The sequence below is a fragment of the Balaenoptera acutorostrata genome, chromosome 9 (genome assembly GCF_949987535.1).
Source record: "Balaenoptera acutorostrata chromosome 9, mBalAcu1.1, whole genome shotgun sequence".
NCBI lineage: Eukaryota > Metazoa > Chordata > Mammalia > Artiodactyla > Balaenopteridae > Balaenoptera > Balaenoptera acutorostrata.
In genome coordinates, this window is record NC_080072.1 from 42,820,279 (window position 1) to 42,833,952 (window position 13,674).

General features: G+C 40.3%; 1 protein-coding gene across 1 annotated transcript in view; it reads right to left on the minus strand.

The window, feature by feature from the left end:
* Positions 1-13,176, minus strand: part of PDE3B (phosphodiesterase 3B) — a 185,900-nt gene extending 172,724 nt beyond the window's left edge. Inside the window, exon 1 of the mRNA XM_007175153.2 lies at positions 12,069-13,176. Coding sequence (XP_007175215.2) covers positions 12,069-13,049 — 981 coding nt within the window. The 5' untranslated portion in view covers positions 13,050-13,176. The remainder of the gene's footprint in view (positions 1-12,068) is intronic.
* Between the last annotated feature and the right edge of the window lie 498 nt (positions 13,177-13,674).

Genomic DNA, 13,674 nt, shown 5'->3' on the forward strand with positions numbered 1-13,674 from the left:
AGTATCTTTTCCGACCACAACGCTATGAGACTAGATATCAATTACAGGAAAAGATCTGTAAAAAATACAAACACATGGAGGCTACACAATACATTACTTAATAACGAAGTGATTACTGAAGAAATCAAAGGGGAAATCAAAAAATATCTAGAAACAAATGACAATGGAGACACGACGACCCAAAACCTATGGGACGCAGCAAAAGCAGTGCTAAGAGGGAAGTTTATAGCAATACAAGCCTACCTCAAGAAACAGGAAACATCTCGAATAAACAACCTAACCTTGCACCTAAAGCAACTAGAGAAAGAAGAACAAAAAAACCCCAAAGCCAGCAGAAGGAAAGAAATTATAAAGATCAGGTCAGAAATAAATGAAAAAGAAATGAAGGAAACAATAGCAAAAATCAATGAAACTAAAAGCTGGTTCTTTGAGAAGATAAACAAAATTGATAAACCATTAGCCAGACTCATCAAGAGAAAAAGGGAGAAGACTCAGATCAATAGAATTAGAAATGAAAAAGGAGAAATAACCACTGACACTGCAGAAATACAAAAGATCATGAGAGATTACTACAAGCAACTCTATGCCAATAAAATGGACAACCTGGAAGAAATGGACAGATTCTTAGAAATGTACAAACTGCCGAGACTGAACCAGGAAGAAATAGAAAATATGAACAGGCCAATCACAAGTAATGAAATTGAAACTGTGATTAAAAATCTTCCAACAAACAAAAGTCCAGGACCAGATGGCTTCACAGGTGAATTCTATCAAACATTTAGAGAAGAGCTAACACCCATCCTTCTCAAACTCTTCCAAAAAATTGCAGAGGAAGGAACACTCCCAAACTCATTCTATGAGGCCACCATCACCCTGATACCAAAACCAGACAAAGACACTACAAAAAAAGAAAATTACAGACCAATATCACTGATGAATATAGATGCAAAAATCCTCAACAAAATACTAGCAAACAGAATCCAACAACACATTAAAAGGATCATACACCACGATCAAGTGGGATTTATCCCAGGGATGCAAGGATTCTTCAATATACGCAAATCAATCAATGTGATACACCATATTAACAAATTGAAGAATAAAAACCATATGATCATCTCAATAGATGCAGATAAAGCTTTTGACAAAATTCAACACCCATTTATGATAAAAACTCTCCAGAAAGTGGGCATAGAGGGAACCTACCTCAACATAATAAAGGCCATATATGACAAACCCACAGCAAACATCATTCTCAATGGTGAAAAACTGAAAGCATTTCCTCTAAGATCAGGAACGAGACAAGGATGTCCACTCTCACCACTATTATTCAACATAGTTCTGGAAGTCCTAGCCACGGCAATCAGAGAAGACAAAGAAATAAAAGGAATACAAATTGGAAAAGAAGAAGTAAAACTGTCACTGTTTGCCGATGACATGATACTATACATAGAGAATCCTAAAACTGCCACCAGAAAACTGCTAGAGCTAATCAATGAATTTGGTAAAGTAGCAGGATACAAAATTAATGCACAGAAATCTCTTGCATTTCTATACACTAATGACGAAAAATCTGAAAGTGAAATTAAGAAAACACTCCCATTTACCATTGCAACAAAAAGAATAAAATATCTAGGAATAAACCTACCTAAGGAGACAAAAGACCTGTATGCAGAAAATTATAAGACACTGATGAAAGAAATTAAAGACGATACAAATAGATGGAGAGATATACCGTGTTCCTGGATTGGAAGTATCAACATTGTGAAAATGACTCTACTACCCAAAGCAATCTACAGATTCAATGCAATCCCTATCAAACTACCACTGGCATTTTTCACAGAACTAGAACAAAAAATTTCACAATTTGTATGGAAACACAAAAGACCCCGAATAGCCAAAGCAATCTTGAGAACGAAAAATGGAGCTGGGGGAATCAGGCTCCCTGACTTCAGACTATATTACAAAGCTTCAGTAATCAAGACAGTTTGGTACTGGCACAAAAACAGAAATATAGATCAATGGAACAGGATAGAAAGCCCAGAGATAAACCCACACACATATGGTCAACTTATCTTTGATAAAGGAGGCAAGCATATACAGTGGAGAAAAGACAGCCTCTTCAATAAGTGGTGCTGGGAAAATTGGACAGGAACATGTAAAAGTATGAAATTAGAACACTCCCTGACACCATGCACAAAAATAATCTCAAAATGGATTAAAGACCTAAGTGTAAGGGCAGACACTATCAAACTCTTAGAGGAAAGCATAGGCAGAACACTCTATGACATACATCACAGCAAGATTCTTTTTGACCCAGCTCCCAGAGAAATGGAAATAAGAACACAAATAAACAAATGGGACCTAATGAAACTGAAAAGCTTTTGCACAGCAAAGGAAACCATAAACAAGACCAAAAGACAACCCTCAGAATGGGAGAAAATATTTGCAAATGAAGCAACTGACAAAGGATTAATCTCCAAGATTTACAAGCAGCTCATGCAGCTCAATAACAAAAAAACGAACAACCCAATCCAAAAATGGGCAGAAGATCTAAATAGACATTTCTCCAAAGAAGATATACAGATGGCCTACAGACACATGAAAGAATGCTCAACATCACTGATCATTAGAGAAATGCAAATCAAAACTACAATGAGATATCATCTCACACCGGTCAGAATGGCCATCATCAAAAAATCTAGAAACAATAAATGCTGGAGAGGGTGTGGAGGAAAGGGAACCCTCTTGCACTGTTGGTGGGAATGTAAATTGATACAGCCACTATGGAGAACAGTATGGAGGTTCCTTAAAAAACTACAAATAGAACTACCATACGACCCAGCAATCCCACTACTGGGCATATACCCTGAGAAAACCATAGGTCAAAAAGAGTCATGTACCAAAATGTTCAGTGCAGCTCTATTTACAATAGCCAGGACATGGAAGCAACCTAAATGTCCATCGACAGATGAATGGATAAAGAAGATGTGGCACATATATACAATGGAATATTACTCAGCCATCAAAAGAAATGAAATGGAGGTATTTGTAATGAGGTGGATGGAATTAGAGTCTGTCATACAGAGTGAAGTAAGTCAGAAAGAGAAAAACAAATACAGTATGCTAACACATATATACGGAATCTAAGGGGAAAAAAAAAAAGGCCATGAAGAACCTAGTGGCAAGACGGGAATAAAGACACAGACCTACTAGAGAATGGACTTGAGGATATGGGGAGGGGGTGGGGTGAGATGTGACAGGGTAAGAGAGTGTCATGGACATATATACACTACCAAATGTAAAATAGATAACTAGTGGGAAGCAGCCGCATAGCACAGGGAGATCAGCTCGGTGCTTTGTGACCACCTGGAGGGGTGGGATGGGGAGGGTGGGAGGGAGATGCTAGAGGGAAGAGAAATGGGAACATATTGTATATGTATAACTGATTCACTTTGTTATAAAGCAGAAGCTAACACACTATTGTAAGGCAATTATACTTCAATAAAGATGTTAAAAAAAAAAAAAGATATTACAAAGAAAATAAATTTGAAAAGTTATACTAAATAAATTTGTAGAAAAATGCAACTTAAAATTTTCAATCAAAATCAAATTCTCCTCTAAACTATTCAAAAGATTTAAGGCAATGGCAATCAAAATCCCAATATGAATTTCTGTAGAATTTGACAAACTTATTCTAAAATTTATATTGAAAAGCAAAGCTCCAAAAATAACTGACAAACTCTTGAAGAAAAACAGTAAGATGAGGGGACTTACTGTATATTGTCTCATTATAAAGCTATTATAATTACAACAGTGTAGCATTAACACAGGGCACATAAACTTAGTGAAGCATGACAGAGAAGCCAGATACAGGCTCACACACACCCTGAAATTTCACATTTGACAGAGGCAGCACTGAGAATAAACTTTTCAGTGAATTGTGCTGACATAACTGGATATACATACGGGTAAAAAATGAGATTCGATCTCTGTATCACATTCTACATGGAAATCAACTCTAGGTGGATAAAAACCATTTGAAAGGCAAAACTTTAAAACTCTGAAAAGATAATATAAGAGTTTATTTTATAACTTCCAATAGGGAAGAGTTTTATAAACAAGACACGGAGAGTCTCACACCATTAAAGGAAAAGATTGGTAAATTTGATAATATTAAAATTAAGAATCTCAGTTATCAAAAGACACCATGAAAACTGGAAGAAGATATTTGCAACCCAAATAACCAATAAAGGATTAATGTCCAAAATATATAAAGAACTCACGAACCAATAAAAAACAAACCACTGAATTTTTAATTTATTTTTTTTGATGTGGACCATTTTTAAAGTCTTTATTGAATTTGTTACAATATTGCTTCTGTTTTATGTCTTTGGTTTTTTGGCCATGAGGTATGTGGGATCTTAGTTCCCTGACCAGGGATGGACCCTGCACCCCCTGCATTGGAAGTATTAACCACTGGACTGCCAGAGAAGTCCCCAAACCACTGAATTTTTAAAAGGGCAAAAGACATGAACAGGTAATCCCTGAATAAGAAATGCAATCCATAAACATAAACACTATTCAGCCTTATTAGTAATTAGAAAAATGCAAATTAAAATCACAAAGAAATACATTTCACACTCATGGGAGTAACAAAAATTAAAGTTCTTAAATAGGAATCATTGGTTCAAGGGCATTCTTATTCACTGCTAGCAGAATATAAATTGTGCAACCATTCTGAAAAACAACTCAACTTCCCAGAGTGTCTCAGTTTTCTACTGCTACTTGTATGGGTTAAAGTGTGTCCCTAAAAAAAAGATATACTGAAGTCCTAACCCTCAGTACCTTAGAATGTGACTTCATTGGAAATTAGGTCTTTACAGAGGTAATTAGATTAAAATGAGGTGATTAGGGTGGGCACTAGTCCAATATGCCTGGGGTATTTATAAAAAGGGTAAATTGAGACACAAAGACAGGCACAGAGAGAAGACTATATGAAGAGACATGGAGAGAGTGCCATGTGAAGATGAAGGCAGAGATGGGGTGACACATCTAAAAGCCAAAAAATGCCAAAGGTTGCCAGTAAACCACCAGAAGCTAGGAGACAGGCATGGAACAGATTCCGCCTCAGAGTGCTCAGAAGGAACCAACCCTGGGGACAGTCTGATCCAGACTTGTAGACTCCAGAACTGTGAGACAATAAATTTCTGCTGTTTAAGCCACCCAATTTGTAGTACTTTGTCACAGCAACCCATGTCAACTGTTACAGCAGTTAATGCAAACTAATACATTCCTGTAACAAATTACCACAAACTCAGTCACATAAAACAACACGTATTTAACATCTTACAGTTCTGTGGGTCAGAAGTCTGACAAAGGTCTCACTGAGCTAAAATCAAGGTATTGGAAGGGCTTTGTTACTTTCGAGGACTATAAGGAAAAATGCATTTCCTTGTCTTTTCCAGCTTCTAGAGGCTGCCTGCTTTCATTGGCTCCTGGCCTTCTCCCATTGTGAAAGCCAAAGGTGGACTGAGTGAGTGTTTCTCACATTATATTACTCTAACCCTACTTCCATTGTCACTTCTCCTTCTCTGATCTCTTCTGTCTCCCTCTTCCACGTTTTAAAGACCCTGTGACACTGGGTCTACTTAGATAATCCTGGATACCTGGATAATCTCCCCATCTCAAGGTCCTTAACTTAATCCCACCTGCAAAGTCTCTTTTGCCAGGCAGGATAACATACCCACAAATTCCAGAAATTAGAACATGGACATCTTTACGGTACCATTATTCTGCCTATCATACATAGTAAAGTTGAATATGAGCATACCTTGCAGCTCAGCAATTCTACTTCTAGATGTGTGCATGCCCCTAGGAGACATTTACAAAAAATTTCATAGCAGCATTGTGCTTAATAGCAAACAACTGAAAACCACCCACAGGTCCATGAACAGTGGAATGGATAAATTTTATTATGTTCATACAATGAAACACTATACAGCAGTGAAAAAAGTGAACCACATCTATCCACATCAACATGAATGAATCTCAAACGTCAAGAAAAATAAAAAGTTACAGAAGAATTCATACAGCATGATTCTATTTACTTAAAGTTCATAAGCAGACAATACTGACAACATATTATTTAGATTATTTAGTAATATGTTCAGGGGAGTTACAACGATAAGCAAGGGAATGAACAGCAAAAAGAAAAAAATCAAGATAGATGTGTTGTCTCTGGGGCAGAGAGAAGGGGATGCAAAAGAGGTTATACAAAGGAAATGAGTGGTAAGTACCTGACATTTTTCTTTTTTTGTTTTCTTTTCTTCCTTAAACCATATAAAAATATACATATGTACATTCTTTTATGTATGGCATTTCTCATTAACAAATTTAAATGCCAACTAAATAAATTTAAAATATACTGAAAGCAAGTTGTACGAAATGTAAGGAAGCAGTCAAACAATGTACTCTATCTGATGGAGGAGGGAAAAATCTATAAAGATAAGATAACCTTCCAGGTCAATCAATACTGGAGAAAAAGTTCTAGGTTGTAAAAGAAAAAGTGGGAAACAATCCTCTTCCCCAAGTTCTAAGAACAGGTTTCTAACAATCTCTTAAATAAACATTAATCAGTTTGTAAATAATAAGGTGAACAATTATAAACTATTATAATTATAATAAACTTAATAATAAAAATACAATAAAATATTATATATAATTAAACAAATAAATATAATAAAAATAAATAATTATAATTATTATAAACCATAATTATAATTGTTTATACACAATTATATACAGTTATAAACTGTCAGGAACTACCCACAGACAGAACCCAGCTCTACTAAAGTTTTGCTTGGCTAACAGGGTTGTTCAGTTTGTTTTATTTAAACTGAAAGCCCTTAGGCAAAGTAGGCAACAGTTCACTTCCATTCTTCCTTACCTCCCCTCCTCCCCCAACGTATAACATAAATAGGCTATGTGGCTGGCCTCTTAAGGCACCTGAGTTTCAGACCAGCTGCATCCTGACAAGTCACCCTGAAATAATGATATCAGGTACCAAGTTTATCTTCAAGGTCATCATGAACTATGTGATTTCAAGAGTACCTCCTACCTCTCACTCCCCTCTCTCCCACCACCACCCTCAACCACTTTTACTCAGGGACATTGTTTATCACATAATTAGAGATAGCTGGCAAATTAAGAACAGCCTTGGAAAACTATGACTGCAGGTGCATATGCTCTTAACGGAAAGTACAGGTGAACTAGGAGTCAAGACCTAGGTTCTAGTCCCTGTATCCCAAAACCTCGTGGCATAACCTAGAGACAATATTCTTCTCTCTCTGGAGTTGAACTTTTTTCCTTTCTATAAAATGAGCAGATTTCAATTAGATAAACTCCAAATCTCTTCTATTTCTTCTATATCTATACAAACATATTTATGTTGAAATAAACTTTTTCAGCAAGTACAGATTCTTCCTGCTTTGGGTGGGGTATAAGAAGGCAGGAGAATGCGCTAGGGAAACAGGCTGACTTGGTAACTGAAAGGGGAGAAGGAAAGAGAATCAGAGAAGCGCCTACCACTGAGGACGATTAAAAAATCAGAGGACAATGAAAACAAACATCACGAAACTATACTAAAACCAAAGTTTTACTTATGGTTGGCCTTATTTACCTTCCACTCACTGTGGGAAAACAAACTATGGAGATGTTACTATTTCATGTGGTATAATGAAAATATTCTATCACACATCATCACATCACTGCTTGACACGATTTGTCAACTTTTATTTTTAAACCCGGCCAACTCTGCTAGGATGGAGTTTTGTTCTCAGCTTATACATTAATCTGAGCATCACTGTAGTGTCTAAACGCTTCTTAATCTTATACGTTTCTTAAAGGAGATTTCAACCAGTGTGAATGGTAAAATCAAAAGAAAAAAGTCTACACGTCAGTAACAATAAGCAGTCCTCAAATAGCTAGAGCGGTGGATGGATGTGGGGAGGTGTTCCGTGACTCCTAACGGCTTTCAACAACAACAAAACAAGGCTAAGAGCAGGTTATTAAGACTTTGCAAGCAAGGGTCAAGGGCATGAACTTTATTTTGTGGACAATGAAAAGCCGTAAGAGATTTTTAAAACAGAGCGAGTGATTTGATCAAATCTGTGTTTTTGAAAGGTAACTCTGATGGCAAGGGTACATACAATATTTACAAAATAAAGCATAAAAATATTACGTAGGCTGATGTTTCACTACAAAATATTAACATGAAATTAGAATAAAACACTCACTCATTAAATTTCACAAATTCCACAGTATTCTTTAAAAAATTCATAGTGGGTTATGCCTTGCAGATTCCTTAGGGGAATAAATAATCACTTAAACTTTAAAATCTTTTTAAAAAGGCTTCATACTACATGCGTATCCTTTTTTAAACAAAATTAACACTTTAAATAATATTTATGGGCTTTAAGGCCACAGAATTTTTAAATATTTACCTAACCATTTAGAAAGCACTCAGCATTTTAGGTATAGAAAAATATCTCACACACAGACTTATGCCTTTATTTAAAAAACCTTGTATTTACCTTTATAAAAAACCCTGTATATACCTAGCCTATCACACACAAAATGATCTGGTTGACAGCCGAAATTTGCATTGTAGAATGTATAATTAAAATGACATAGAAATGTAGCTTGTTAAATTCTGGCCAAAGCATCTTATGTAGATGTAAAAAAAAATTTTTTTTACTTCCTATTAGTCTCAGCTGATTCTTCACAAATATACTACAAACTTAGTGCTTCTTTCCATTAACCCACCAAGGTAGAACACAGTCAGCAGTAACTAAACTTTAAACCTAATTATGAAAAATCATACGTTTTACAAACATATGCCACTATTTTTCAATACAGTATCTAACATAACATCCCAAATGTTAAAAATTACTTTGAATCTACTCTCACACAATTAAAAACATTTATATTAATATGAGTTTTCAATTGTTTTTCAAAGATGTTAATAAAAACGTTTAAATTCTTAAGGAAATGAAAGCGTAATAATTTTATCAATCCACAAATGAAAGTCCACATATACGTGTTAAAAGTTCTTTCTCGGGGGCTTCCCTGGTGGCGCAGTGGTTGAGAATCTGCCTGCTAATGCAGGGGACACGGGTTCGAGCCCTGGTCTGGGAAGATCCCACATGCCACGGAGCAGCTGGGCCCGTGAGCCACAATTGCTGAGCCTGCGCGTCTGGAGCCTGTGCCCCGCGACGGGAGGGGCCGCGATAGAGAAAGGCCCGCGCACCGCGATGAAGGGCGGTCCCCGCACCGCGATGAAGAGTGGCCCCCGCTTGCCGCAACTGGAGAAAGCCCTCGCACGAACCGAAGACCCAACACAGCCAAAAATAAATAAATAAATAAATAAATAAGAAAATCCTTTTAAAAAAAAAAAAAAAAGTTCTTTCTCTTCAAATAATACAGAATATTTGTTCATACTTCCCAGTTATCACACCTTGGAAAATATAGGCTAGCAATATCAACATTAAACATTTAAGTAAAACTTCGAGATCTATTAACTTTTGAAGTTTTAGTCATACATTTATTTATACCTTACAAAAAGTGTAAACTAACTAAAAGAAATGAATTCTAGAATTGGAAGGTGGTATAGAATTCATCTACTGGATCCCCTGATTTGACAGGATACTCAGACTCGGAAAGGCTCACCAACTTTTCCAATAAGACGGCAGGGCCAAGACTTTACCCTTGAACCTTTATGAATCCAGGAGACTTTCCCCTGTATCAGCTTCTACCCAAAACCGTTTGTCTCCCTTCACTTTCTGAAACAAGAGAGTGACTTTACAATTATCACATACAAAGTTTAGCACTTTGAAAATTAGAAAATCTCTCGATCTTTTACGTTCATGAAAGTATTGGTTTCCACTTAATTTCTTTCATATAACATACATCCAAACAAAACCACAGATCCACTGTTAAACTTCAGGAAAAAGCATAAGTAAAAATTTTTATTACAGTCTCTGCCAAGTTAAAAATATCTAGTAGTTTCTAGTATTGCCGAAAGAGTATTACGTTATGACACTGAACATTAACCATGTATAAACCCTTGAACTATTAGCATATATTTCGACCCCCCTCCACCAAGAAAATGTTCTTATTCATAGTGGAATGTGAATAAGGGTTTTCTGCACTAATAAAATATGCCCTTTTTAAAAGCACAAATTTTAAAAGCACAATATTTGCCTCTAATACAAATAACAAAGCTACCTAGCATAACAATGCCGCACTAGTTAACGGTTGAAAAAAGGTTGCTGTGATGGAAAGAGCACCAGACCAGGATCAAGTGGACCAGGATTTTTCAATTTGTAAGATAACACCCATAATTCACTAGGCCAATATATTGCAATTAAGTTACGTTAAACTGTAATGCTGCTAAGCTCAGGAAAATTGTCTACAAATGTGATGAAACTGTGCTAAAACACTTTCCTGGTGTTAAAAAACGCAATATATTTGCAAATAGTCAAACGTCAAACGCTATTCCAGTCTATGAAAATAGCTGATATGACTCTGCTCTACAGTGAATCTTCTCCTGACAATTCTTCTCTTGATACACATTATTCTGAGCATTGTCTATTATCACTGGCAGTAAACTGAGAAAACAAAAGCCATGATATTTTTTGAACAATTTTTTTCAAGCGTTTGGCCAAGTAACTACAGACCACAAAGCAGCCTCTGAAAACACTTTTCAGGGAGCAAGGTGTTGTCTCTTTGAGCACTATGGATAGTGTAAAAGCTTGTAAATTATATTGAAGAGCAAACAGCATCAGATGTAGTAAGAATAAGAAACTTCTGTTTCAAATATATTGGGTGCCTGGTGTAAAGCATATCACTAATCAAAAAGTCTGAAAACCAATAGTATAGACTCCTACTCTCCTACTTAAGGAAAACCTCTACATTCATCCTTTTAGTTGCTTAGAAGACATCATTGAAAACTGAAAAATCTAGGTTCAAATCCCAGCACTACCACTTACTAGATGTGTGAAGTTGGGTAATCTCTATAAGCCTCAATTTGCTCATCTCTAACTCGAGGTTAATGTCACCTACCATACAGAGTCCTTGTGAGGGTTTAAGACAGTGTAAGTATTTTGCACTTAGTAAATGCTCTGTGAACAGTAGCTATACTTGATGAGTTTCTTAGTGATGTAGAACAGGTGAGATTTCCCTAGGCTATACAAAAATAGAAACTCTTTCCCTAATGATTTCCATTCCTTTAAAACACAAAAGCATATAAACCTACAGGAAAAGAAATTGTACAAATGCTTTCGGCATATTTCCAAACATTACTAAGTTTAAAGGTTAAATTGTTACAACATTCTCCTAATTATGCAACAAACACACAGGACCATGAGTTAGTCTGTAAAAGATTATATTAGCCTACACTGCTGAAATTTGGGGTGGAGGGTGGGGGAGAAATCTCTTATAATTATCCCCAACAGTCTTTTCATCTAAATTAACAAGTCTCTGTTCCAAAACTCATCACTGTTTTCTCTTTTTATTATGAGATCTCAGATTTGTCCTCTCAATTATCAAGAATAATGAAACCACACTAATTAAAATTCATATATATATATATTTTTTTCCCCACTCATTCTAATGGCTGTACGCTATCTTTGGGAAGACATCACCATTATAATAGCAACAGATAAATGTCACCAAAAAGCTACACATCAGACTATGCCAAAGTGGGAGTAGTCAATCTATTATACTTCAAATAACTGACTTCATTCTTCTGAGAACGCATTACATTAACAAACCCTTTAAAAAGTGCAATATGCTCAGTCTGCTATTTCATTTCTATTCAAAGATAAATGGTACTTATGCATTTTTTTTAAAGCTTCCTGTATTTTAGGAATATCTTTCCAGAATAAAACTTGTCTTTTTTTCACCCTGGAAGTAAACATGCTTTCAAACACGCTAATTCAACTCGGGAACTGAAGCGATAAAACCGCCCTCCCTTCCTTACCAAACTTTGCTTTCTGGTAACATACCTGTTCTCTCGAAATGCAAGGCAGTGAAGGTCTCCTGAACATTTTGCAACTGCCATAGTAACTGGCTGAAGTTTCTCCGAACGACACGCAGCTGGACCTCCTCCGGGGTCTGATCACAGGCACTTTTTCCTCCGCGGTACTGGACAACCGAGGATGATGGGGAGCCTCCCTGATTTGGAAGAAGTGATCCAGCCCCAGGGCCAGCAGGCAGCCGACGCCCCCCACCAGGCAGGACAGCAGCGGCCGGAGGGCTGGAGGCAGCGCCCCGAGGCTGGCGAAGGACACCCACCAGACGAAGCCGGAGAAGAGCAGCACCAGGATGCTGTGCCGGAGCCTCCCCGGCTGCGCGAGTGTCAGCAAGCCCACGCAGCTCAGCACCAAGAACAGCCTGCCGGCCACCGCCGGGGGCGTGTGCGGGGCCCGGGCCCCGGCGTCTCCGTCCCCCCAAGACCAAGACCCCCACTGCCCCACCAAGAAGTCCCCCAGGTAACAGCAGGCGGGCAGCGCCAGCAGCCACCAGGAGCCGCCGCCGCTCCGGCCCGGCCCGGGGTCCCGCTTGGTCCGGGTCAGGAAGCAGGTGAGGAAGAAGAAGGCACAGGCGATGCTGAAGAGGGGGCTGAGGCTGTGCGAGCAGACGCTCAGCAGGGTCCGCAGCCGGGCGGCCCCGACAGCCCAGTGCTCGGGCCCCGAGCCGAGCAGCAGGGCGAGGACAAAGGCGGCCAGGGCTCCCAGCGAGAGGCGCGCCCGGGAGAAGGGAGAGCCGCGCCGCGGCTGCTGGGGGGAGGCCGGCGGCGGCGGCAGCAACAGCTCCACGTTGCAGAAGCGGCAGAGGTGGAAGAAGAAGCCGCGCGGGGGGTCCTGCCGCAGGGGGCTCACGGAGCCCTTCACGTAGCCGTTCCTCAGACTCTCGAGGGGCGAGCCGGCCCCGTCCGGCGGCTGCGGGTACCGCATGGCTTTGGCGTCTCGCTCGTCCCTCCTCATGGCCGGGACGCGGGGTGGCCGCGGGGGCTCGGCACGCCCCGCTCGGACCGCAGCGGCAGCTCGCGCTCCTTCCCGCCTGGCCCCCGCGCTCGAGGAGCCCCCCGGCTCGGCAGCGCGTCAGGGCTGCGCCCGCCGCCGTGGCCCAGGGTCCCCGCCGCGCGGGCGGAGGAGCGGCGGGGTCCGTGACATGCTGGCTGAGGAGAGGGGCGGAAGGGGCTTCTGCCTGGGACCGCTGCGGCAGGACCCCCTCCTTTTCCCTCGGGCACTTCTCGGGACTGGAGCCTCGGTGTCGCCTCCCAGCTCCCGCGGGCTGCAACAGTTACCTCACGGCTTTAGCCTAGTCCGTTGGGCGCGCGATCGGCTGGCGGGCGCTCCTCCCCCGCGGCCGCCTGGGCCGGGCGCGCGCCCCGCCCGCCGCCAGCCGCCCGCGCGCGCCCGCGCCCCGGCCAGTCCCGCCGCCACCCGCTCCGTGGTTCGCACTGCCGGCCGCCCGTCCGCCGGGAAGCGAGCTGGGGACCCCAGCCGACGAAGCGTGCCCAGACTGGGGAGAGCGCGGCCGCGGCCGCCCGAAGACCCGCCCGGGCTGGGGGAGACGGGAGGGGTCCTTTTCGGACGGAAGGGGGCA